The sequence below is a fragment of the Equus asinus genome, chromosome 27, assembly GCF_041296235.1.
Source record: "Equus asinus isolate D_3611 breed Donkey chromosome 27, EquAss-T2T_v2, whole genome shotgun sequence".
Lineage (NCBI taxonomy): Eukaryota > Metazoa > Chordata > Mammalia > Perissodactyla > Equidae > Equus > Equus asinus.
In genome coordinates this window covers 37667663-37692349 of record NC_091816.1, presented here as the reverse complement: position 1 = coordinate 37692349, position 24687 = coordinate 37667663, and the positions used below count along the sequence as shown (strand labels likewise).

Sequence of the window (24687 nt, the reverse complement as noted above, 5' to 3'; positions counted from 1 at the left end):
TTTTTCTTACTGTGGTAGGTCAGGTCTGCATTTTATGGGTAACCAGTAAAAGAAACAAAATAGACTATTTAAACTTCCAAACCAGTAGAGAAAAACGCAATCTGAAAATGTGAAATAAGAAAGCATGGCAAAACGTGTGAAAAAGTTGGCAGAATTAGTTCAAATGTATTGGTACTTACGGTAGATATAAATTGGATCCAATTGCCAGGGAAAGAAATTCTCAGGTTGGATAAAATAGCAAAGCCAGCCCTGGATTCTAATGAGAGATGTAGAAGGGTACAGAACATTTGTAAGAAAGTGGAGGGAAAAAGATATATAAGGCCATTTCCCACCAAAATATAGCCAGAATAACCATAACAATATATTAAATTTTAGGCCCTAAAACTTGACTAGGTGTAAAGTCCTTCACGAGAGAGAGAGTGATAACAGTTCTAAATTTGCATGGATCTAACAACGTAGCCTCAGAACACGTAAAGCAAATTATGACTGAGATAAAATCAGGAATAGTTAAAGGTGTAATTGGAGCGGAAGATTTTAAGGAAGCTCTCTCCACTGTTAGGGATCCTGAATACAAAATTCATAGACTATAGAAGCACGTTATATGATGACCCTAAAGGACATATATAGAACCCTGAAGCTAAGAGTTTCAGAAAGCACATTTTTTTAAAACACATGGAGTAGTATTCCTCAAAGCAAATATTAACTCACGCCAAAGAATTGGTATTTAGGCCTCATTTCTTGATTTAAAAAACCCAATAAAATCGGTGAAGAATTAACACAAACATTTGAAAATTAAAAATAGCGCTACTGCCTAATTCATGGCCAAGGATGAAAACAGAACGGAAATTAGAAAATATTCTGGCTTGAATAATAACATATTACATAAAAACTTACAGGATAGATTTAAAATAAGAAAGATTTATAGATATCATAACATATGTTAAATAAAAGATCGAAAAATAATTAGCTCAGCATCCATCTCAGTTTTACGGAAAAGCAGAATAAACGCAGAGAAAGGAGAGGAAGTAAATAATAATGATAAGAGTAAAAATGACAAGACAGAAAATAAACAAGAGAAAGAATTGGCAAAACCAAGGAGCAGTTCTCTGAAGAGAATACAGAAAGAGAAAAAAGAATGCAAAGGTTTCCTCTGGTAATACCAGGAAGAAAGATGCTGTTAGAGAGAGACGGAGGGACGGTGGATCAGGAGGGTCACCTGCAGTAGAGGTTTACAGAAACCCTAAGAAGATTCTGTGAACAACTTTATATCAAGAGAATTAGACAAAATTTAAAATTTCCTTTACAAGTTGACTGTGTCTGGAATAGAAAGATTAATAAATCTATAATGATTCACTGTATTTAATTAGTTCCTTAACTAATCTGCCAAACAGCCCGATGGGACCCGTGTCGTCCTGTCAGAGACAGCAAACTTCCTGGGCACACGTGGTCGCTCTGTTGTACACGCTGTTCCAGTGGACAGTGGAAGAGACGGGCTGTGCAGCCCACTTAGGAGTTAGTATAAACTTATAACCTCCTTCTCCAGAAAGGCGTGCTGTGAAGGATCCCAAATAAAATGTTAGGAGACGAAATCCTGCAGTATCCTGATGAATGAGCGAAAGCCCACCTGAGTCCTTTAGATTTATCTCAGGAGTTCACGGATCCTGCAACGTTAGGTTCTTTTAACGTCATTTCTGCGGAAACAGACCGATGGACGTAAACCGTTTGCTCATCTCAATATGTGCTTAAGACGCACGTGATGAAATTCGGTGACCCATCGGTGTTGAAAACTCACAGTAGAAGGAAACTTTCTCAGCTTAATAAAGGGCTTGTTCTTCAAATCCACAGCAGACTTAAATGAATGGTGAAGAGTTAATTTATTCATTCCACAAATACCTTTGGAGGCAGTGACGTCCTGAGCACTGTTCTGGGCCCAGCTGCCCGAGTCGTCCTGCCCTCAACGTTCCTACATTGGGGGAGACAAGCACTTACATTTAGGTCTCTTTGTAAATAAAGCTCCCAGGTGCTTATGAATAATAGGCTCCCAGGTAGTTATTTAAATATATGCTGAAAATAAAGTGAGGACTAAAAGCTAGTTTCTGTAGAAACATGTTTCAAATTCATTTTTGGGTACTTTATCCTACCAGTAGGCCTTTCCCAACACAGGAGGGATGGTCTGGGGCCTCAGAAATGAAAACACCAACAGAAGTCTACCAGTAGCCCACCTGCCAACGGTGACAGCAGTTCTGTAAGGACTACGCCTTTGGCATTGTGTTTGGTGGCATAAACGTGTTCTTCATGTGTGTGAAGCCATTTAAATAGGGTAATAGATTATTCATAAGTTTTAGCAGGCCAGTTTTAGCACAAAAGCAAAATTTATAGTTTATAGTGAGTTCCACTTGTGTTTGTATTTGAATATCTCTATCGTTTCTCTGTCTCTCCAATCTATCATCTATCTGTCTGTCTCTCCATCATCTCTCTGTCTCTCTGTCGTCTGTCTGTCTTTCCATCTAATCTGTTTATATTGCATACGTTTATCTAAAGAGAAATTTTCCTTCGTGGAAAGGTCTCTATGTCCAAAAAGTTAGTTGGAATAATTGTGGTAGATTCTTAGGGACCAGTGGTCCTCAGGATACAGATGGGGCTGGGGATTTATCAGAGCTTTGTCAAACCCTGCACGTCCCTGCCAGCATCCTGGAGGTCTGCCTGACACCTTTCCAGAGGGCACGCCTGAGGCTGGGCTCTGCTTCTGCCAGTGGAACGACCAACACGCCCCAAACAATAGCTAGTAAATGCTCTGTTTTTAATTTCCTTTTGGCGTTTATGCATTCAGATGAAATGATTTATGATGATGTTGAGAATGGAGATGAAGGTGGAAACAGCTCTCTGGAATACGGCTGGAGTTCAAGTGAATTTGAAAGTTACGAAGAGCAGAGTGACTCGGAATGCAAGAACGGGGTCCCCAGGTCCTTCTTGCGCAGCAACCACAAGAAGCAAGTATGTGTCCAGTCTGTTTGAGAGACAGAATGTTCTTACACTGACGTATGAGCGGGACTGTAAAATGAAATTTTCATTCACATGATGTTCAAATAATTATTTTTTAAGATGCTGATATGTGGTTTGAGGAAAGCATAAGATACTGGCAAAAGAAAAAGCATCCCATATTTCAGATAGTAAGTAAAATCGTGGGAGGATGGGAAGTTAAATTCTTATAAACAGGATCCCTCGAAAGATCCTAAGCAAGCTTGCTATCTTGAATATTTTAAGAAAGTACTATTCTCTGAATTATTTGGTTGTGTACACACAATACCGTTTGTGCACAACAGTTCCTGCTTGCTCTGGACGCTGACTCGATGTATTGGGTCCTCCTGAGACACAGGACAACCTGCTGTCCTTTAAGGGGGGGGTTGGACCGTCACCATTTTCAACACAAACAGGAAGGTATAAAAATAGAATAAGGTGTAAGATGATGGTAGAGAACAGAAGCTCCAGAGCCGCCCACGCGTATCCTTCCTGAAAGGGAATTGGTGTGTGTGCGCGCGTGAAACGCACAGATGAGGGTCCAAGGAGAAATGTCAGAGGTTGAAAGTGTGCGTTGTAGAATTGGGTGGCTGCGAGATGAGGACCTGGGAGCCCTTCGTCGGGCGAATCATCCAGGTGAGGTTCCTGGTTCTCAGGGGTGACTGGCTGTGCGTATGCTCTCGTTGTTGGCTTTTGGCTGGCTCTAAAAGGTCGATGTGTAGTAACGTCTGCGGCACGTCAGCGTACTTGTGCACTTTCTCTGTGAGGTTGAGCTGGAGGCCGCACGCAGATGGAGGCTGCTGCTCTGACTTTGTTATCAGTGCAGCCTGTGACCTGATGCCTCACCATCACGACAGAATTGGTAAATAACCAACTCTGCCCTGCCTGCACCGAATAACCAGCCCAGTACATCTTGGATGTGGCCCCCATGTACGTACGGCTGACAGGTTATGGGTTGTTTAGGTTTCTCATATTCTGTAAACTTGTTTCATGAAACTCAAGCAGAATCTACCAATTTGTGGTGGTCAGCTCAGTTACTCCATATTATGACACGCTTTTCCCAGAATTTCCAGAATATTCGTCAGAATTGTTACAACTGAGTCTTAGCCAATAAAAGAAGCTTCAGTTGTACTTGACCCAATACAGCCGAGCCTGACCCTCTGGGTTTAAATTGAGATTTAAAGGGAATGCCTTGGGGTCTGATTTCGGTAGCTGGAGTGTCCACTGGGTGTCTTGGAAGAGTGGTTAAAACACCCTTAAATTTCATGTCAGTCTGCCTGGTTGATTATGGTACAAACTGGGCTGGGCCAAGGTTGGACCCCTGATAAGTCCTTAGCATGATTATTGAACAAAGGCTCTGCCTCCCTGCCCTCCGAATGGACCTGAGTTCCCAGCCAGGCCACCTGGAGTGCCCAGTGAGGATGGCTGACGTTCAGCAGCCTCTCGCTGCCAGGAGAAGGGACAAGTGACAGGCCAGCGCACCCAGGCCCGTGAGTGCAGAATGATTAATGAGGGCCAGGAGCGTGCATTTCCATCTTCCTCCCACACTTGCACGTTGCTAGGGCAACACCCTGGGACCGGGATGGGAATACCAGGTGGCCAGGATAGAAGCACCAAGAAGTACCAAGTTTTCTACTTTAAGAAGCCATTTTTTTAAAAAACTATCAAAATAGCACTAAGTTGTTGAAGGGTTGTCTCAAATTTTTATCAAAAATTGCTTAAAGTGTCCTTGTCTCCGTCGACATAGGAAACATGCACTAGAGGAGCAGTGGGCTCAGTCTGCATATCTGAGATGTTTGTGATTGTGTGAAGAAGGATGTACGAGATTTCACCCCATCTCCACCAGTTGGAGAGAAGGTTACGTCAGTTTGGAGATGATTAAAAATCTCTGCTGGGCATCCCCAAATTATGCCACCCTTCAAGACAATCTTGAACTCAAGTATATTTAGCTTTGGTGACATAAAAGAATAATTATGTACTTATTGTGCATATTGATCATTTTAATCTCATCAAAATGCAAATGAATGATCTTATGCAGATTTTTTGTGCATTCACTTGCTCTTGGTTGGCACAGAAAAGTCTACAGTCTGACTCATCTGCAATCGCGTCTCTCTTTGATGATATGTTTTACTCATGTATTTGTTTCCCGAGGGTTGGTGGGCTAGGGCGCCCCGGGTGTGTGGTTCCCGGGAGCCGCTTGCAGGAGGAGCTTGGTGTGCGATCGCCAGTCACCAGACGCTGCCCAAGTCCTTTCAGTGTAAGATTGCCTCCAGGTACCAAAAAGAGCGCTTTTGTGAAAGACTGTATCTCTTTATGCTGTAGCTTTCCCATGACCTAGGCCGTTTAAAGGAGCACTATGAGAAAAAGATGAGAGACTTGATGGCAAACACGGTGGGCGCAGTAGAGATCCAGCAGCTAAAGCAAAAACATGAACTGAAGGTAGTGTGGTTCACTTCTCCACCAGCTACGCCGATCGCGCTTATTCAAAAACAGACCGTTCTTGCCAAAGAAACACGACGGCAGCTACGTCGGCCGTTTTTATTGGAACAGTGGTTCTCAAAGTGTGGTCTGGGGGTTCCAGGTGCTCTCAGTGGGTTCGTGTTAATTCTGGGACGTTATTTACCATCTCCTCTCTCTCCTGCTCTCACACGTGGACGGAGGAATTGTCCAGAGGCTCCGCCACGTGTGTGGTGTCACGCCCGACGGAGGGCAGCCTCCAGCTGTCTCTGAGCCAGACGCAAGAGACATGGGGAAATGCAAAACAATGCGACCGTTTTTTCGTTTGTTTTGAAAAATTATTAGTTTTTCATAAATGTGTTATCTACGATAACATGTAAGAAGTTTGTTATTCTTAAATGAATATTGATAAAATAGGGTCAAAATTATTCTCAGCTTTAACTCCTCATCCAGTAAATACAGATAAATAAAACCCAGACAAACCAGAACTCGTTGGGGTGCCTGATGATTTTTACATGTGGGAAGGGCTCCTGAGACCAACAGGTTTGAGAACTGCTGGATTTGAACACAGTGGTGGTCGGTTCTTGGAGTGGTGTTTTAAAAGGGCACTGTCAAGTAATTTTCACTTCAATTTGATCTTTTGTCCTTGCGATGTTCTGTGATTTGTTCATGTGTGTCGAATGGTGCTTAACTGAAAATAGATGTTTGCCTGGAAATGTCTTCTCTGAGAGTCAGCTGCTTTATCCCAGAGCATTTTTGTGCTGCAGGCTTTTCAAAGCAGGAGCAAGACCCTAGGAACCCCGTCGTTTTGTCCACTTCTGCATCTGGCTGGCTCCTGTGCAGGCAGCGGGCCAGCCACATGGATGATGTAGGGCCTAATGGGATTTTCGATGGACACAGAGCTCGGTCACCCGGGGGAGATGTGTGAAGGAGGCCAGACGAAACCTGCGCAGACGCTGGGAGTGGCAGGGGCGAGAGCCCCGTGTCGTAAACAGTGAGAAATGCGATGGGAAAATAACTCAGGGCTGGCCCAAGCAGCCTCCCTTCCTCTAGTAAGAAAGAGAACTGTCGGAGGAGTCAGGAGCCCTGGCTTCTGTGTCCTGGGCAGCACTGTGAGCTCGGGCAGCCCTCCACCTCCCTGGAACCCAATGTCTTCATGGCCTCGTGTGGAGATGGGGCTTTGCGATCACGCAAGCTCTCTTCCATCCGTCTGTTCTCAGTTCTCTGATTCTCGTTGGAGGGAAGGTGAGTGGGGCCAGGCTGAAGACCGAGGCTGAGGTCCAGGCCTGGGATAAGGAAGTGGGATCTGGAAGGACAGTGTCAGGAAGGAAACCAGCTAGAGGTGCCTTGTAGCCATCCAAGCACAGGGCCAGCGAGGCGGCGTGAAGGCGCAGCCGTGGTGGGGAACGGGAGGCGGCCGGTGTTGGCAGGTGCGTCCACAGGATGCAGTCGGTTTAGGTTGAAGGGAGACAGGAGTCCGAGGAGCCAAGAGTGGCTTTGACGTGTCCGACGTGATAGAATAGACCAATGGTGTGGCTGAGGGAACCGGAGTTGGGGTCCTGGCCGGGGAGAAGGACGTGGTGTGGTTTCGGTGATGTGCCGTAAGGCACTTGGAAATGAAGGACTTGCAGAAATGGTCAGGGCTGGATTCTAAGTGTCTGATGTCGGCCTGGAAGCTTCTCGAGTGTGGATGCTCCCCAGGGGAGTGATGGAGAGCGAACAGTGGACCGCCCGAACCCGCAGGGCACAGCGACAGCATCCAGGGCGGAGTGCGCATTTCGAGCCTGTTGCACATCAGGCTGGACTGCTTGGCCAGCAGAGCACGGGCCCGGCTTCGGCCCCTGCTGCCCCTCAGCCGGGCGATGCCTTGTCCAAATGTACAGCCAGGCGCGTCCCTGCAGGTCTGGTCCCGAGGTGCCCCAGCAGGAGAAAGCAGGCCCGCGGAGGGAGGTGGAGGCAGAGGGGTGTGCACAGCGGTGCCGAAACCTCTCCTCTGTCAGGAGGATTTCCAGGAGGACGAGGGCAGCAAGCAGTGTAGACAGGTCACTTTGGAAGGCTCATGCCTTCTCTGTAGAGACCCTCTGGGTTTTCTCTAAAGAAGACTCCCTTGGTGTCCAATGGCCGGTACTCAGGTGTTAGATTTTTAAAGAATTAGAAATGTGAATGAAGTGCGAGAGTGTTCCCGGAAGCTCGTGAGCGCTCACGGCCGGCGTATGTGTTACATCAGGACTCTGGCATGAGGGAACCAGTCACTAAACTCCTCTCCATGGGGAAGTGGTGTTTCTGACTCTCCATCTCTGTGGAGGAGTGGAGGCTGGCTGATTCCTCATACTGGCCGTCGGTCTGTCCACTCACCTAACTCCGTCTTGCCATTCGAGTGAGCACGAGCGGCCCGCGTTGTGGGCAGGGTCCGTGTGACGCTGGATTGCACCCGGGCGCTGAGGATGGCCCGTGGGGAGTGCCTGGTGTCTCCGGTGAGTGGCTCTGCTGTGTCTCGTGATGTCTGGGAACCGGGGCGGTTGTCAAATGTCTGTGGGCCTCGTTTCTGCACCTGCGACTCCACAGAGCTCTTCGCGTCTGTCAGTGGCTAGAATAAAAGTAAGGGCTGGCTTTTGAACGTAGCAGGAAACTTTTTACCTGCGTCAGGGAAGGGCTCTACTTTTAAAGTTTGTTCTTGCTTTTTGTTTTAACCACCAAAACCAAAACCAAACAGCTCCAAACCGCAGACAGGCTCACAGCAACCACGAGAGCTCTCCCAGGTCAAAAAGCCAATTTCAGACCATGTTTCGAGGCCAAACTACTTGACAGTATTCTTTTAAAATAAATTAAAAGCAAAAAGTAGATTTTTATCCACCTGCTCCACTTCTCACATTCTCCTTGTTTTTTTTACAGATGCAAAAGCTCGTGAAGGCTGCAAAGGAGGGCACGAAAGACGGGCTTGAGAAGACGAAAGCCGCCGTGAAGAGAGGCCGCTCCTTCATCAGGACCAAGTCTTTCATTTCTCAAGGTCCGTGGCCCCGAGTGGCATGTGGGTGACCCAGCTTTGTGGGTCCTCCTGTCACAGAGCACATTGTGGCGCACGGTGCAGCCGGAGCAGCTCTCGCACACCCTCCACGGAGCGTCCTCGGCTCCATCGCTGGGGTTGGACCTTGCCCTCTGGCTCGGTACCCCCACCCACACGGGGAGGGTTGGCTGCCTGAGGCTGAGGGCGCACACAACTGTGGGCTGGTTGGCAGCCTGTCGAGGGGCGTGTGCAAGAAGCAGCAGAAAACTAGGTGCATTCTCATAGGGGCTGGACTTCCCTTCTCTTGTCTCCTCTCTGCGGGTGCCCCTCCTGCCGTCCCAAGGTGGGCGTCATCCTCTGTGCTCCCTCCTGAAATGCCCTCAGGAATCCCGGGACCTCAGTCAGTCTGGGTTCTCAGCAAGTTTCTTCATAATAAAACATGACAGGGGACGACATGGATGACGTGTTGACAGCGCCCTAGCTCTCATAGGTCTGTTTGCTGTCCTGCGAGAACTGAAGTCTTAGGCTAAGAAGGTGATGTTCTGAGCAGGAACCTTTTTGCTGGAGCGGGAAGATTTGGGGTGATTCCAGAATTTTCAAGGTTTCTGAAAAATCTAAGAGGGCAGTAGCCTGTGCGGTCTGTATGTCAGAAAGACAGATGGTGTCTGGGCATGTTCCAAGTTGGCAACAAGGTATAAACCAAGGATGGTTTGACCTCTGAGAACGTCTCTGTGCACTGATTTGTTACAGAGTAGCTAGTTTTAGAGGGTGCTGGAAAGTGTGGGGACCGTGACTCTGACTTGGTTCTTTTAAGAACCCATTTCTTTGCTGTTTGTCTAATGTGCAAACCCAGTGCTCGGTGGAGTGGAGCATTTGCTAATCACTGTACTTGTAAATGGCTTTAAAATCATGTGTTTCCTCAAGGAATGGCCTAGGAAGACTATATGTAATGGGAGTTAAAACTAGCTAGACCATTTTAAGAAATTTTAGTCCTAATGAAGTCTTCAACCTCTCAAAACAAGACAGAGGAAAGCTTGTCAGGATCCCCAAGCGGCTAACTTGGTGAAGGAGGTGGATATGTGAGTTCTAAAAAAACGCGTGCCGTGATGAGGTGCTGGCGGCATGCCGGGGCCCCCAGAGCAGGAACGCATGCATGGGAGGCCATGCATCCTGTCCCCTAAAGCTCGGGCAGATTCTGAGAGGGGCAGAGGCTGGGGTTGGGGCCCTGGGAGCTGGTCGGAAATGCTGACTTGGGCCCCATTGCAGACCCGTGACCCCGATCTGCAGGCTGACGAGGCCCCCAGGACCCGGCCCATGGGGCAGGTTGGAAGCCCCGACGGAGGCCAGAGCGAGAGGAGGATCTAAGATGATTTGTCTCTGGGTTAGAGGAGGAGGCCTCTGGGGGATCAGTTGGGGGGTGCAGCAGTTTCTTGGGTGTGTCCCTAAGCCCTCTGACCTTAGTTTCCTAAGCAGTAAGACCGGACTAAATTAGTGTTTCGTGGCCTTGGAGGTATCAAAGAATGAACTGGGAGCTTTTAAAAAGCACCGTGAGCCCAGGCTCCCCACCCCTCGGACCAAGCAGTGAGTCTCCCAGGGAGGGGTGTGGATGGTTCCGTTTTGTTTTTTTAGAAAACTTTATTTTTAAGAGAAGTTTTAGTTCATGACAAAATTGAGGAGAAGCTACAGAGTTTTCCCATATACTCACTGCCCCACACACGCACACCTTCCCCCTTTAGCAACATCCCCACCAGATGGTGCATCTGTCACAACTGATGAACCTGCACTGACACGTCCTCACCCGGAAGTTTACGCTAGGTTCACTCTCCGTGTTGTACGTTCTGCGGGTTTGGAGAAATAGATGATGACATTCGGTATCACATACTTTCACTGCCCTAAAAATCCTGTGTTCCACCTGTTCATCCCTTTTTATCCTCAACCCCTGGCAACACTGATCTTTTTGCCATCTCCATAGTTTTGCCTTTTCCAGAATGTCACATAGTTGGAATCACACAGTGTGTGGCCTTTTCAGACTGGCTTCCTACACTTAGTCGTATGCATTTAAGTTTCCTCCATGTCTTCATGGCTTGGTAGCTCATTTCTTTTTAGCGCTGAATAACATTCCACTGTCTGGGATGGACCACAGTTTATTTATCCATCCACCTACTGAAGGACATCTGGGTTGCTAAAACTGCTGTAAACATCTGTGTGCAGGTTTTTGTGTGGATGTGAGTTTTCAGCTCCTTTGAAATAAACACCAAGTAAATACCGAGGGGTGCAATTGGTGGATTGGATGGTAAGAGGACGTTTAGTTTTATAAGAAACTGCCAAACTGTCTCCAAAGTGGCTGCACCCTTCTGCATCCCCACCAGCCATGAGTGAGAGTTGCTGTTGCCCCCCTGCCCGCCAGCATCTGCTGTTGTCAGTGTTGCGGATTTTGGCCGCTCTGATAGGCGTGTAGACACCGGTCAGTTTTTAAAGCCCCTCAGATGCCTTTTCGGTGCAGCCAGGGCTTTGGGTCCTGGCTTACATCATCTCCAGGCTCCCGTTTCCTAAAACTTCCTGTGCTTTTCTGGTTTCCAGATATTTTGTGGATTTTTAAATTTATTTAGCTGCATCTAAATTTTTAAACCTGAATTTAGTTTTGGTCTAAACTTTCTGACTTGGGGAAGCTGTGCTTGTTCAGATTTCCAGTGAGAGAGGCGGACAGAGAGACGAGAAGTACGTGGTCCCCTTAATGTTCCTCGATTTACTGTGTTGCTTTTCAGCCGCCTTGTCTGTTTCTGATTGTGAGATTTTGTAGGTTAAGAAACTGGAGTAGTTATTTCTGCTTTACCATCTAGGTATTCAAATGACACCTCTGCCTTTTGAAGTTAAACTTCAAGTATTGAAAATTTCAAGTATCGACAGATACTCCGCTCACGGGAAGGATATTTTCTTGGGTTTGTTAAAATTTCAATTGAATCGTCGCTGGGTGGAAAGTAAACATGGAAAATTGAAATGTCTCCCCAAACATGGATTTGAGAGCTTGTTTCATTGTGCTGTAATGTTTTGAATATATCATTTCGATGTCAAACTGGTGCCTTCTGACTTTCTTTAAGATCACAGATCTGGCCTGGAAGAAGAGCAGAACGTGTTCATTGATGTGGACTGCAGGCACCCGGAAGCCGTCTTGACCCCCATGCCTGAAGGTTTATCTCAGCAGCAGGTAGGCCGTCAGGGCTGGCGGGCACTGTTTCCCGGTGTAGCCGTGCTGGCTGTTAAAACGTTTGGATGTTTACATGCCGGTGAACACGTGCTGTCCCACACTCCCAGCCCCTCCATCCACGCAGGCCCCTCCCATGGCCTCTCCTGGTCCAGCGATGAGAGGTCAGCATCAGGCACAGCAGGGGCCTTGGGGGCCTGGTCAGCAGCTGTGGCCGGGGCTTGGGCAGTCCGGTCCTTAAATAGTTTGAGTATCACCCCCAGAGTAAGTGTGAGAAATGTGTGGAACTTACATTCTCTGTGAAAGTTACTTATACTGATTCCTATTGACGGACGTCTTTACAAAGAGGCAGTGAGTGGGGGGTGTATGAAAAATGCGTGACTCGGATTAAATAGAGATTTCCAACAACTAAGGAAATTATCTTAATATGAATGAATTTCTTAATCTCTGAAAATAGGTAGCAGAGGGAAGAAAATTCAGTAGTTTCCATTAGGTTATCTTTGGGTAAAAAGAAAAGAAAATTCAGGAACAAGAGCACACTACAGAGTTTGGGGCCTTCAGGGGAGGGGTAAGCTCGTTGGGTGGGGTCTGAGTTCTTTCCCACATGGGCAGCAGGATGCAAATCGTGGAGACTGAGATAGATAGGTAGGTAGATAGGTAGATGGATGAAAGACAGATAGATGATAGACATATGAATAGATAGAGATGTAGATGAACGGTGTAGATGGATGATGGATGGATGATAGATGATGTAGGTAGATGATCGATGTAGATAGGTGCACGCACACACATGCATACAACATGCATACATACATATGGAATAGATCAGTAAAGGAAAATCAACATAAAAACACTTATTGGTAAGCTCAGAGTTTTAAAAAGATGAAGAGCTAAGTTGAAAAGATGCTGTTGATAATCAGTCAGGCTGGACTAGGAAGCTTACCCTTCATTTGAGTTGAAGAGGGAACCCAGAGGGCAGGGTTGAAATTAGTGAGAGAAAAGCAGAGAAGAAGGGAGGGATTGGGTTTGCTAGCGTGTCGGGGAGTGAGAGGGAGAGTCTGCACGTGAGACGTGGTGGCAGACAGGTGTAATAACCACCTGTCGGTCTACGTCCTGTGCCGGCCCCGGGCTGAGTGCTCAGCACGCTTCCTCTCATTGAACCCTCGTGAATCCCCTCCATGTCCGCATACGTGTCACAGAGGAGGACACGGAGGCACTGAGGAGGTTAACATCAGGATGGCATCATGCAGGTGGGCGGGTAGGGCCCAATTTCTGATCTAAATCTCTGGTCCAGAGCTCGAGTTCTCAGCCCTCGCTGTGCTCCCTGGGGTAATGTGGGCTGCGATGCTGGGCAGAAGGGCTAGTGACAGTTTTCTCAGAGACGAAGAAGCTGGTGCTGTCTGCCTGCTCCCCCCCTGCTTGCCGCCTGAGTTTATGGCTCACCCACCTCACTTTAGCCTCAGGAGTTTGAAAAGGGGTATGGATGGCTTGAAAACACTCTTGACGTTACTAGGGTAGCTCCATGGCCCGTTCTTTTGCTGTTTGGGGCTCTGACTTCTTACAGGGTCTCTGTGCTTGTGCTTGGGATGTGGATCCTCTTCTCTGATGACCTGGGGTCGTGGTAGGGGTGTGAAACAGAGCACTTCCGGGCCACGTGGCAAGTGCAGATGAGATGCGGTGGGCGTAGCAGGAGGGCAGCGCGCCAAGGACCGGGCGCTTGTGTGGGCGGCAGGCAGGCTGCCCGCGCAGGGCGGTGAGTGGGGGCTTCAAGGGTCTGTTAGGGACAAGAGTGGTCAGGTGTCTGGAGCCTGGAAGGTCTTAACAGATGCACACACCTGCCAGTCTGTTCTGGCCACTCAGAGCTGGGGTGGTGACAGTGAGGGGTCGTGGTGTGGAAAGAGCTCTTCAGAAAGGCGGGGGGCCGGCCCAGTGGTGCAGCGATTAAGTTCGCATGTTCCACTTTGGGGGCCCAGGGTTCGCCGGTTCAGATCCCGGGTGTGGACATCGCACCTCTTGGCAAGCCATGCTGTGGCAGGCGTCCCACATATAAAGTAGAGGAAGATGGGCCTGGATGTAAGCTCAGGGCCAGTCTTCCTCAGCAAAAAGAGGAGACTTGGTGGCAGATTTTAGCTCAGGGCTAATCTTCCTCAAAAAAAAAAAAAACAAAGAAAAGAAAGGTAGCCGGCAGGTCCCAGGAGCCCCAGGTCCTCCCTTTGCTAGGGGCCTTGGGTTCAGTTAGTTAGTTATTTCTTTTAGCCCAACTTTCCTTCTCTGAATGGATTATTCCTCCCTGCCTCTGTCCTGCTTATGTTGTGACAGTGAAGATCCAGTGAGCGATGCAGTGGAGGGCCCTGTGGCGTCCCACATGGCACAGTCAGCACTGAGTGCACCATAGCTGGGTCGTGTGTTTCCACCCGGCTTGCTTTCTTATGGTCTTGATTCACATAGATTAGTTTTCCACCTGGCAGCTGTGTGTGTTCTCCGTGGGAGTTCTCTCTTGAAAGGTCAAACCAGGGGTGTTAATGCTCTTTAATTTTTTCTCTTCCAAAATTGAAATAAGGTAACACACTGTAACAACAAATGCAGCACGTCAGGCATTCTTTCCATGCTCTGTTTGGGAGAAAAATAATAGAAAGCCCTCTTTGATTTCATGGGTTGTTGTTGACTAGAAATGTGCCATTGATGCTAAAGGACAGAGCACCCTGGCCCTCACTCTACTGAGGCCATGCCCGGGTCGGCCTGCTGATGCCCTCCAGCCTCCCTGTCCAGGTGTAGGGAAAGCTGCCGCCCTCCGGCCTCCCTGGTCCAGGTGCAGGGAAAGCCGCCCTCCGGCCTCCCTGGTCCAGGTGCAGGGAAAGCCGCCCTCCGGCCTCCCTGGTCCAGGTGCAGGGAAAGCCGCCCTCCGGCCTCCCTGGTCCAGGTGCAGGGAAAGCCGCCGCCCTCTCGCCTGACTTCCTGCAGCAGTCTCGACCTTTGTGCTGATCACTGCCTCCTGGGGCTCCTCTCCTGGCCGGTTTACATGGCTTTGCAGACAAGCTCATTTCAGGGCTGACTTCTCCTCGCAGCCTTGGCGCTGGGGTTCCCAGGAAGAGAGGACTGGGGACCTCGCCCCTCCCATCCCCACTTTGTGCGCCAGTCCCGTATGTTGAATTTGACTCCTTGAGGGTCTGACCTGATCTGCAGGAGCTGGGAAACCTGGGATACTTTTTGGTTTTATTTTCGTACTGTATTTTTAAACTGTCTTTTACCAATTCCAGCTCCTTTGCCCTGATACAATAGTACCATCTCCAGACTTTGAAAAATATAGATAATTCCTAGATTTGACCCAAATATTCTGACTCAGGAGATGTGAGGAAGTGTCTGGGAATCTCAGCTTTGGAAAAAGGACGGCCTGGATTTGACCCTCTGCAGTTCCGGTCTCCCCCTCATTCTAGAGTGGAGGGTCTGTGCTCAGCTGTGCCCGTCAATCACCAGGGGACGCAGGGCTCACGGTGAGGTGCCCCAGAGAGGGATGCAGAGTCCTGGGCTCCAGGTGAGGGGCCCTGGGTTCAAGCTTCTGTGCTTGTCTTTTAATCCCAGACACATCTGTGCTTTTTTAAAACATATCACTTCGACAAGTGTTCTAGAAGGGTTGATTGATTTTGTCTTAATTTTGTAAATTAAATAGTCCTTTTTGTAAAGAAAAGAGTCACTCCCTTGTCAATAGTGTTTTGTAAATTTTAGTTGCTCTGGAATGTTCTTAACTGGAGGAATTTCCTTTGTGGCAAACACTGTGTTTACCGCTAGGTGGCACTGCCGCTTCTGTAACAACGGTTCCCTCAGCGCGGGGGGGCGGGGGGGTGGGGGGGTGCCCGGACCTGTTCCGTGTGTGTGTGTGTGTGTGTGTGTGGTTCAGAATCAACTCTACTGTAAGTTTGTGCTCTATTTTCCATTTTTTGGCAAAAATAACTTGCAAATGTGGTTAGGTTCCTTGATGAAAGTGCAAAGTGTGGTCATTGGCCTTTAACAGGTGTCTTACGACCAGAAACTCGTCCCTGCGTGTGCTTCTGTAATGAGAAACAAAACAAAAAGTGAGGTCAGTGTTGAAATACGAATAACTCAGATGGTTGAGGGGTTTGCACTCCAAATGCCGACCGTGGTTTACTCCCTGTGTTCTTAGCCTCATAGGTGTATGTTTGAATCGTGAAGAAAATTCTCTTCTTCCACCTTCGGAAGGCCTTTTCCTCTTCCGTAACTTTGGAATAGTGGTTTTATTAGATAAGCGTTGCTAATAGCATTCTTTGCTGGAACTGTGTTTTCAGCACTAATTTATACACGAAATACCATGTAACTCGGCGTTGGGCTCATCATACACAATCGGTTAGTTCAGTTCATTATCGTTCCATCAGTGAATGGGTTTGTTATTAGTGCTGTAGTTTGACTTATCCTGCTGTAGTTATAGTCTATAATTTGAGGTTTAAAAAATGTAAATAATGTAATGTAGCAATGGGAGAAGTATGTTTTGTGCCTGTAGTTAACACACCATTTAAACTATTTTGAGGCCTTTGGAGGTTTCATTTACCTATTATTTTGAAAACAAAAAACAAAGAAATCTCTTGACCAAGTTCAACATAGAAGTAAAATTTGTCTGTTACGTTTTCTGAAGCAATTTCCTACCAGTGTGTTTGCAAATTCCTCACAGGTCGTAAGAAGATACATCCTGGGTTCCGTTGTCGACAGTGAAAAGAACTATGTAGATGCTCTTAAAAGGATTTTGGAGGTACCTGAATGTCATGTTACAGAATTCACACAGATCTTATTAGCATTTTTACGTATTGTGTTTTTGTTACATATATATGTTTATATATATATGAACCCTAAAATACTCAAATTTGCAAAACTCTCAGAAGCGTTTGTCTTGTGTCTGTCTGTTGACGTCAAAAGTCACATGATCTGTTCTGACATGAACATAAGTTACAGCAGTGAATGGCTCCATCCTCCTCTCTCTGCCCTTCGAAGGGTCTGTGGCATCTTTCTTTCTTTCTCAGCAATATGAGAAGCCGCTGTCGGAGATGGAGCCGAAGATCCTGAGCGAGAGGAAGCTGAAGATGGTGTTCTACCGTATCAAAGAGGTCCTGCAGTGCCACTGCCTGTTCCAGATCGCGCTGGCCAGCCGCGTGGCCGAGTGGGACGCCGTGGAGACCATCGGAGACGTCTTCGTGGCCTCGGTGAGCAGAGCTCTCGTGCGCTCCAGGCCCCTCTGCCCTGCTTGGGATCTCTCCCTGTGGGTGTCGGTGTCTTGGCCACGAGCCGCGCAGCTTCCCGGGATGGCCAGCAGGAGTGTGCTCTTTAGGGCCAGTCTGAAGTCAGAGTGCTCTGCTCAAAGGGTGTGCACGGGGGAGGGGGAGAGGATCAGGTTGACATCCAGGAAGGAGAAAGAAACGTGCAGAGGCTCGGGGGGAGGATGTGTCTGGAACGTTCCCTAGCGTGCACTGTGTGGCACCTCGATGCATCACAGGCAACCTGATGATGCTTTTCGTGGCAGAGCCAGTGCTCTGCGTGTTTAGGGCTGTCGTGAGGTTGTCCCTTTATGCCTCCAACATTCGTTCACGCCCCCAGCGTGGGCCTCTCTCTTCCTGATCCCCTGCCTGGGAACAATGGAAAACAGCGGGGGGAAGATAGCTGTCTTTTCCTCAGCCTGGTGCTCTTTGACCTGGAGTTTTGTTGTGTAGACAGTCTCAGTCCCTCTATGGGGCACAGGATGCCTGGGGAGCAGCTGGGGGCAGCCACCACGTTCCCGTTTCCCAGCGGGGGGACCCGTCAGCTGCCTGGAGACCAGCGGCGCTGTTTCTGCATCCGGCAGTTTGAGTCATTCTATCTCTGGTCCCTTCATGAGTTAGACGTATCGTATATTGGTTAGTGTCTGTCCACATGAAGATGATGGATAAAACAGAATGGATTCTCTAATTGGTTTGACACTAATGCTGTCAAGGAGATGGAAGCTTGAAAGTTTTCTGTGTTCGTGTACTTGAACGAATGCTGTCCTGATGATAGAAGCAGGCTTTTCCTTTCTCCTGTGTAATTTGTATGCGTGCTTGATGAAGTATAAAAATTACTGGCAGCTTTGAACATAGTAAAGAAACAAAATTCTTACTGAAATATTTTTTAATCCCCTTCAGGGATCTGTATGAAAAATGGAAAAGAAATACTGGATGTTTACTTTGTTATTGCATTTTCTGGTTATTTTATATGTTAGCATCAGCTTTTTTACTCTGACTCTCTTCTTAAATATTTCCTTGGGAACATTTTTCTAAATGCAAGAAAAAAATCTTTTTAATATAATTTGGATGACAGCGTCCCTTCTAGAAATGGTAGTCACTCCTGATGGCTACGCATGGACGTGGCCGTTCGTCCTCGAGAGTGTGTGGAATCTGAGAAGGGTCACAGGGTGAGGCGGACGTTCCTGCCTCTCGAAACCTCTGTGTTTCTAGGACGAGAGGACAGTGACCGTCCATGGCACTGCCCCTCAGCCTGCAGAAGCAGGGCCAGCTCGGTTTTCTCCCCTCCCGCCCTGCCTCAGTTCCAAGGAATGGTTAGCGCCCACCTGTCAGGGTGCCGGGGCCTCCTCATCAGGGTGTCTGGCCTCCTCGCAGGGTGCCGAGTTCCCCTTACAGGGTCCAGGGCCTCCTTGTAAGGGTCCTGGGGCCTCCTCATCATAGTATTGGAAGCTCCTCGTCCTCCGTACACCAGGCTGCATGACATTCCTTCCTGGAGGTGGAATCCGCAGGAGGTGAGGGTGACAGGGTTTGGGTGAAGCTTGTCTGTAATCGTCATCGTTGCACGTCTGGGTCAGGAACATTCCTTAACTGAAACCAGGCTGCCACGCTTTTGAACAGGATGCCTAGAAGTGGCCTGGGGTCAGCAGCATGAAACCACCAGCCACTTAGCCAATTCCTAACAAGCTTGTTAAAGAGGACAAAATCTCAGACAGTCATCGCGGAGTCCTCCCCTGAAGCGTGGCCGTGAGCGGGCGGCTGTTAGGGCGGGGTCACGTCTTCTCCTGCACCGGGCCGAGGGAGCGCTGGATTCGGCATTATTTCTGTTCCTCCGTCTCCTCCTGTGTTTCAGTTCTCCAAGTCCATGGTGCTGGACGCGTACAGTGAGTACGTGAATAATTTCAGCACAGCTGTGGCGATCCTCAAGAAGACGTGCGCCACCAAGCCGGCTTTTCTCGACTTTTTAAAGGTAAGTACTGTGTTCTTTTTCGTGTGGGGTTTCAATACCCTCTGATAACAGGTTCCGTGTCAAAATACTTCCTAGTGAAGTTTTGCCCGACCTTGCCTCCAAATGTCTAGTGTTATTAAAGAGATTTTGGTACCAGGAGTGCTCTCGGTATTGGCTTAATACTGGAAATAGAGATGAACTTTTACCTATAACATACCTTTTTGACAATAACCTTTATTTGCGCATCCTTAAAAGCGTGTCGCGAGATGGATAGATAGACAGATCAGATCCCGAAGAAGCTTGCCTCTGCCTCCTGTCCTGCAGCGTAATCTTAGGAACGACAGAAACAGAGGCTGTGGAATCTGCCTGGAAGGAGCCCTCTGTGAGGCAGAGCAGTAAGCAGACCCCCCGAGGGTGAGGCCCACGGGGGACGACGTCAGGCCGAGGGGCTGCCCACCCTCCTCAGCAAGGTCTGCTCTGAAGTTGTGGAGAGTTCCCCTAACGGATGCTGCCCTGTGGTGTTTAATCAGGGCCAGGGCATCCCTAGTCAGCAGCTGCCTGTCAGCAGTTGTGACATGAACATGACAGGAGAGCTGGCTGCAGTTTGAACCAAATTAAAATTCCCTTTCCAACCCTGTGGCCCTCGACGGAGCCCAGAGTCTTATTTGATGAGGCTCAGTTTGCTTTAGAAAACTTCAGACCAGAGTGTGTTTCTGCTCCTTGAGCTGTAGCATTCTTGGATGCTCCCACCTCCCACAGTGAGTGCGCAGAGGGACACGTTCCTGCCGAGGATAAGGCTTTATTTAAGCTGAAGTGTTTCTCCCCCTGCCCCGTTCTCATTAATACAGTGGTTCACGCTACTGCACGAACACGTAGGTGGGATCACGGTTTGCTGAGTGACTCAGTGATCCCTCCATTGGGGGAGATTGGGACTCTGTGGCCCTTGGATGTCACAGCATTTCTTTTTTTGGGGGAAAGAAAACACGGAGCCATCTTTAAATTTGTTTCTTGTGAGGAGTCTGTTATGGTCTCACTGATGCTGACAGTATGAGAGATGAAAATAGTAGAGGGGGCGACCACAGCCCCACTCGCCAGCTCACCACCTGCCAGGCCCCATGGGAAGAGAGACCTGTCCCGTCCCGTGGCCCCCCCCAGGGCCTGGGCCTCAGGGCAGCTGCGTCGCCTCCGCGCTGGGCTAGCCTGTGCTCTGTGTCCCCACCACGCAGCTCCCGTGGCTGGAGACCCCGCCTGGCTTGTGAATGGCCGCCTGACAGATCATCTCCCGAGCTCAGAGGGGGTGGGGGGACTCGGGGACAGGAGCCTGGGGCCCTGGGACTTCCTTCTGCCATAGCCCCTCCTGGCAGCCCCTCCTGGTGGCCCCTCGGCCAGAACACCCCGCCCCCTGAGTCCTCCACATGCAGAGGTTTACCCCTCACAAGACGAGCAAGGACCCCACAGAGCATTGGCCCCACATGCACAGGGTCTGCTGCCTTTAAGGGCTGTGCAACTCCTGTTTGGGATCCTGGGGATTTCTTTTTGTAGTAACTGCATTTTCGTGTGGTTGTAGAATCTTACACACTCACTCAGTCCTTTGAGGACTGAAATCAATTCATAAAGGGAATCAATTCATGAGTGAAGTCAGTTCATCACTGCCTGGTGCTCAGAGGCAGCTCTTAAAGCATCGAGTGAAAACCAGATCGCAGGTTCCAGTTCAGAAACGAGCCGCCACAGCCTGTAATGCAGACGATGGAAGTGTGTGTTTGAGGCTCTGTCAGGTGTAGACAGTGTCTGAGGCAGGTTCCAGCGCACCGTGGCGGGGAGCGGGGCTGGCACGGCCCTGACCCCGAGTGAGCGAGCGCCCTTTCCCCGCAGCAGTGCGAGGAGTCGAGCCCGGACCGTACCACACTCTACAGCCTCATGATGAAGCCCATCCAGAGGTTCCCGCACTTCATCCTGCTGCTCCAGGTACGCGCGTCTGCTCGGTTCCCTGGGGCCATCACCCGCTTTCCCCCGGCCCTTTGGAAATGCGGCTGCTTGTCCATTCTCCAGCGTCTCCTCTGGTCCGTTGCCGGCTCTCAGGCCTCCACGTCTCCCCCCATCACAGACCATCAGGGCCAGGGTGGGGGCTCTGCCGGGAGGCTGACCTGCTGGATGTGGCTGGGGACCTTCCCCCAGGGGTCCTCATTCAGTTCAGTGTGACGCCGACAACCGGGGATAGCGTCAGAACCCACAAGTTGGAGGGCTCCATCCCGTGAGAGGGCCCCGCCTCAGACACACCCCTTTACCCACACTTCTGTCCGGCTTGGCTCCCCAGTTGGGGTTCCCTCAGGCTCAGGAATTTGCTAGAGCGGCTCACTGGACTGGGGAAGGCACTTTCCTTACTGGGCTACGGGTGCCTGCTAAAGGATGCGCTCTGGAACCTCCCTGGGGAGATGCACAGAGCGCGGTGTGGGGAGGGCACGGAGCTTCCACGGCCTCTCTGGGCGCCACCCTCCCCACACCGCCACCTGCTCACCAAGCCGGACGCTCTCCGGACTGTCCTTTCGGGTTTTCCAGGAGGGTCCACTGCCGGGCATGGTTGATCACATCGTTGCCTGCCAGTGATTGAACTCAGCCCCTTGTTCCTCACCCCTCCCCAGTGGTGGGGGTGGGGCTGGAAGTTCCAGCCCTCCACTCACGTGGTGGATTCCTGGCCACAGCCCCCATCCTCCAAGACTCACCCCGTTAGCATGAACTCAGGCCTGGTGGAGAGGGGTTCCTCTTACCTCTGAGACTAAGGAATTCCAAGGGTTTGAGGAGCTCTGTTCCGGGCACCTGAACTCATGCTCGGGGTGGGGGTGGGGGTTGGCTGGACTTGGCTCCCGGCCGGCAGGCAGATAACAGCCCCCTTGTTGGAATCCAGGTCCTGGTCTGGAGTCAGCTGCCTGGATGGGAGCGGCAGGCTCAGGAAGCTGAGAGTGAAGTTAAACTATGTCAGTCGTTAATTCAGTCGACAAACTGTCCCAGGACTGGGAGGCATAGCCTGGAGAAGAGACTTTCCCAGAGATCCTACATTTTTTTTAAACTAGGAATTCTCAATTAGAGACGTTTGTTGTTTGAAAAGCGGTAAGACTGGTTTTGAGTGCAGGCATCGAGTGTCACATCCCGTGTGAGGCATGGTTTGCCCCCTGGCTCGAAGACCCCTCGTCTGCCCCTTAGCTGCAGGCCTGCTCTTAGCTGACTGGAGTGCTGGCAGGTGATGGCCTGTCCTGTGTCTGGCTCGCGGGACGGCCCAGCTCGCTTTTCTCATCAGATCAGAGGACTTTGACTGTTAAAATGATCAAAGGTTTGCAGTGACGTCCTCCTGGAAATAAACTGGCACTTGGGAAATTGTGTGAAGTCCCCTTCCCTTGAGATTTCAGTTTCTTTTGTAACCCACCAAATCTCTGTGAAACATGCACTTTTTGAGTAAAGTAGTCAGAAAGTATGGAAAAAGGATACACATGAAAATGTTAATACTCACCATTTCTCTGGTGAGCTCATAGGTCATTTTTCATTGTATTCTCTTTTCTCACCCCTTTTCTGATGTATGTCCAGTTAACCTGTATTAGGGTGTTAATAACAAAAGCTGTCTTTTTCCTAAAGTCAAAATATCCAGAAAATGTGTGTTATTCCCTCAATTAACAAGTATTGACCAAGCTCTGGCCACGTGCAGGACGCTCGGCTTCTAGGGAGCCATCAACGACAGGAGGGACAGGCCTCGCATCACGGAGGCCGTCGTTTGGTTGGGAGGAAAGACCTCAGGAAGCCAGTTAGATAGTCATTTCTTTCACTGTGAGTGGGCTAAGTCTCACAAGGGCACGCCCCCAGGTGCCAAGAGATCTCATCCCTTGGGGACCGAGAACAGAGACAGAATGGCCTTGTCAATGGCACAGCGTGAGTTCAGATGCAAACCTGGCCATGGGCACCCGCATGCTGGGGTTGCTCTGGTTCCCATGGTGCCCGGCAGCTGCTACAAGTCCTGACTGTGAGAGCACAGATAGTGTCGGGTTTTCACGTCTCCCTTGAGTACTTTTTATTTTTAGTTTATTAAAATTGGATATGATTTTTAATCTAGCTTGTTAGCTTTTGTTTAATGTTAGTAAATAACAGCAAACTTTGGCCCAGATATTTTTGCAAAATATATCCTTTTAGACAGAAAGGATGGGAGGGCTCTTGGAGAGAGAAGAGAAGTGGAGGCCGCGAGGGAGCTTGGCCCGGGTTGGTCCCTGGGGTCATTCTGAAGAGCGGGGGCGTCGTCTACAGTGCACACAGCCCCGGGGTGAATCGTGCTGGCCTCCAGAGGGCCCCGGAGGGAGGTGGTGCTGCCCCTTTTATGGGCAGGAAACGGGTTTACGGGGGCACTGGGGGGACGCAGTGCAGGGACAAGAGGGTCCTCCTGGGTCTCTGTCTCTGAGTCCACCTCGCGCTTCCCAACCCCTGAGGGCGCCGAGGGCCCTGGGACGGACAGACGCGGCTGATGCGAGGTCGAGGACCAAGCTGTTGGACACGCGTTGCCTGTCTGTTATGAGGTTCAGAACTTAGAGCTTTGTTCTCGGAAGCACCTAACGCTCTTTCCTTTTTTCTTTCTTTTTATTTACCTCTAGATACTTAAATTCACCGAGGAGGAATAGATAAAAATTCTTACACTCCAAATTCCATTTAGAACAGACTCAAGGATTTGGATTTAAGAACCATTTCCACCAAAAAAGATGCAGCTTGGGGCCAGCCCTGGGGTGTAGTGGTTAAGTTCACGCGCTCTGCTTCCGTGCCCGGGCTTCACAGGTTTGGACCCCTGGTGTGGACCTACACACCACGCATGGAGCCACACTGTGGTGGCATCGCACAGAAAATAGAGGAAACCTGGCACAGATGTTAGCTCCATGACAGTCTTCCTCAACCAAAAAAAGAAAACCACAAGGTTTCTCTTGGGGTTCTCAGGTCAGGTCCTACATGGTTCTCCCTTCCTCCCTCCCGACCCCTGAACTCCTGTGAGTCCCCACATAGGACGCATTGCTCCCCCAAAGCAGAAAACCGTCTTCCGCTCGACCTGACGGTGCAGCCCAGAAACCAGGCTGGGTGTCCCGGGTCGTGTGAGCAGGTTTCTCTCGCGGGCACAGCCCTTAGGCGTTTTTGGCCATGTGCAGTCCATTCATTGCGGGGGTGGCTCACCCAGGGTGGGTGCAGGTTACCCTGTTCCTCTGGGAAATGGGCAGTTGGAGTCAGAGACAGTGCAGTTTCTATGCCTGAGGTAGTTACGAGGCTGTGCCCAGGACCCCGTCTCCCAGCTCAGGATGCCGGCTTGGGTTTGGGACAGCAGACAGGACAGGCTGGCAGCCACGGGCAAGCGCTCACCCTCCCTCCTGAGTTCTGCTGTGGTCCGTGTGCCCTGAGGGTGGTGGTGGAGGGGATGGCACCGAGGGGCCAGCATGCCCTTCCTTCCTTGGGCCCATCGGGCACGCTCCTGTCTCTCCTTGGCTCTGCCCTCTGTCCTGACCACATCTGATCTCGTCAGCTCTTCTCTGGCCTTATTACTTATCGTCGCTGTGACCCCACAGCTGTTCCCTGGAACTCGAGATGAAACTGACTTGCCCCTGGCTTTTCTGGGCCTGCTGGTTTCCACGTGTGGTCCAGAAAGTATTGTCTTCCTTTGCCCCAGCTGCCACCGTGTCTTGCGTGTTGTACCAAAGTAAGTACCAATCTGGTAACAACGACAGCAAGCTCCCCTTTTGTCGCTCCGTGCCTTCCCCCTTGAGTCACCGGCTCCTCCCGCAGGTCTGCTGTG

The 24687-nt window shown here is 49.8% G+C and overlaps 1 protein-coding gene across 19 annotated transcripts in view; it reads left to right on the top strand.

The window, feature by feature from the left end:
- Window positions 1-24687, top strand: part of ARHGEF10 (Rho guanine nucleotide exchange factor 10) — a 131651-nt gene that overhangs the window by 45833 nt on the left and 61131 nt on the right. For 11 of the 19 annotated variants that reach the window (XR_011498907.1, XR_011498908.1, XM_070500140.1 and 8 more), the window contains 8 exons: window positions 2831-2994; window positions 5341-5457; window positions 8368-8482; window positions 11578-11684; window positions 16363-16440; window positions 16709-16888; window positions 18789-18905; window positions 20757-20849. Coding sequence is in view for 17 of the 19 variants with exons in the window: in XM_070500140.1 (XP_070356241.1) it covers window positions 2831-2994; window positions 5341-5457; window positions 8368-8482; window positions 11578-11684; window positions 16363-16440; window positions 16709-16888; window positions 18789-18905; window positions 20757-20849 (971 nt within the window). In the remaining 2 variants the exon portion in view is untranslated. The remainder of the gene's footprint in view (window positions 1-2830; window positions 2995-5340; window positions 5458-8367; window positions 8483-11577; window positions 11685-16362; window positions 16441-16708; window positions 16889-18788; window positions 18906-20756; window positions 20850-24687) is intronic. The other 8 variants (XM_070500152.1, XM_070500147.1, XM_070500146.1 and 5 more) reach the window with 3 other exon arrangements.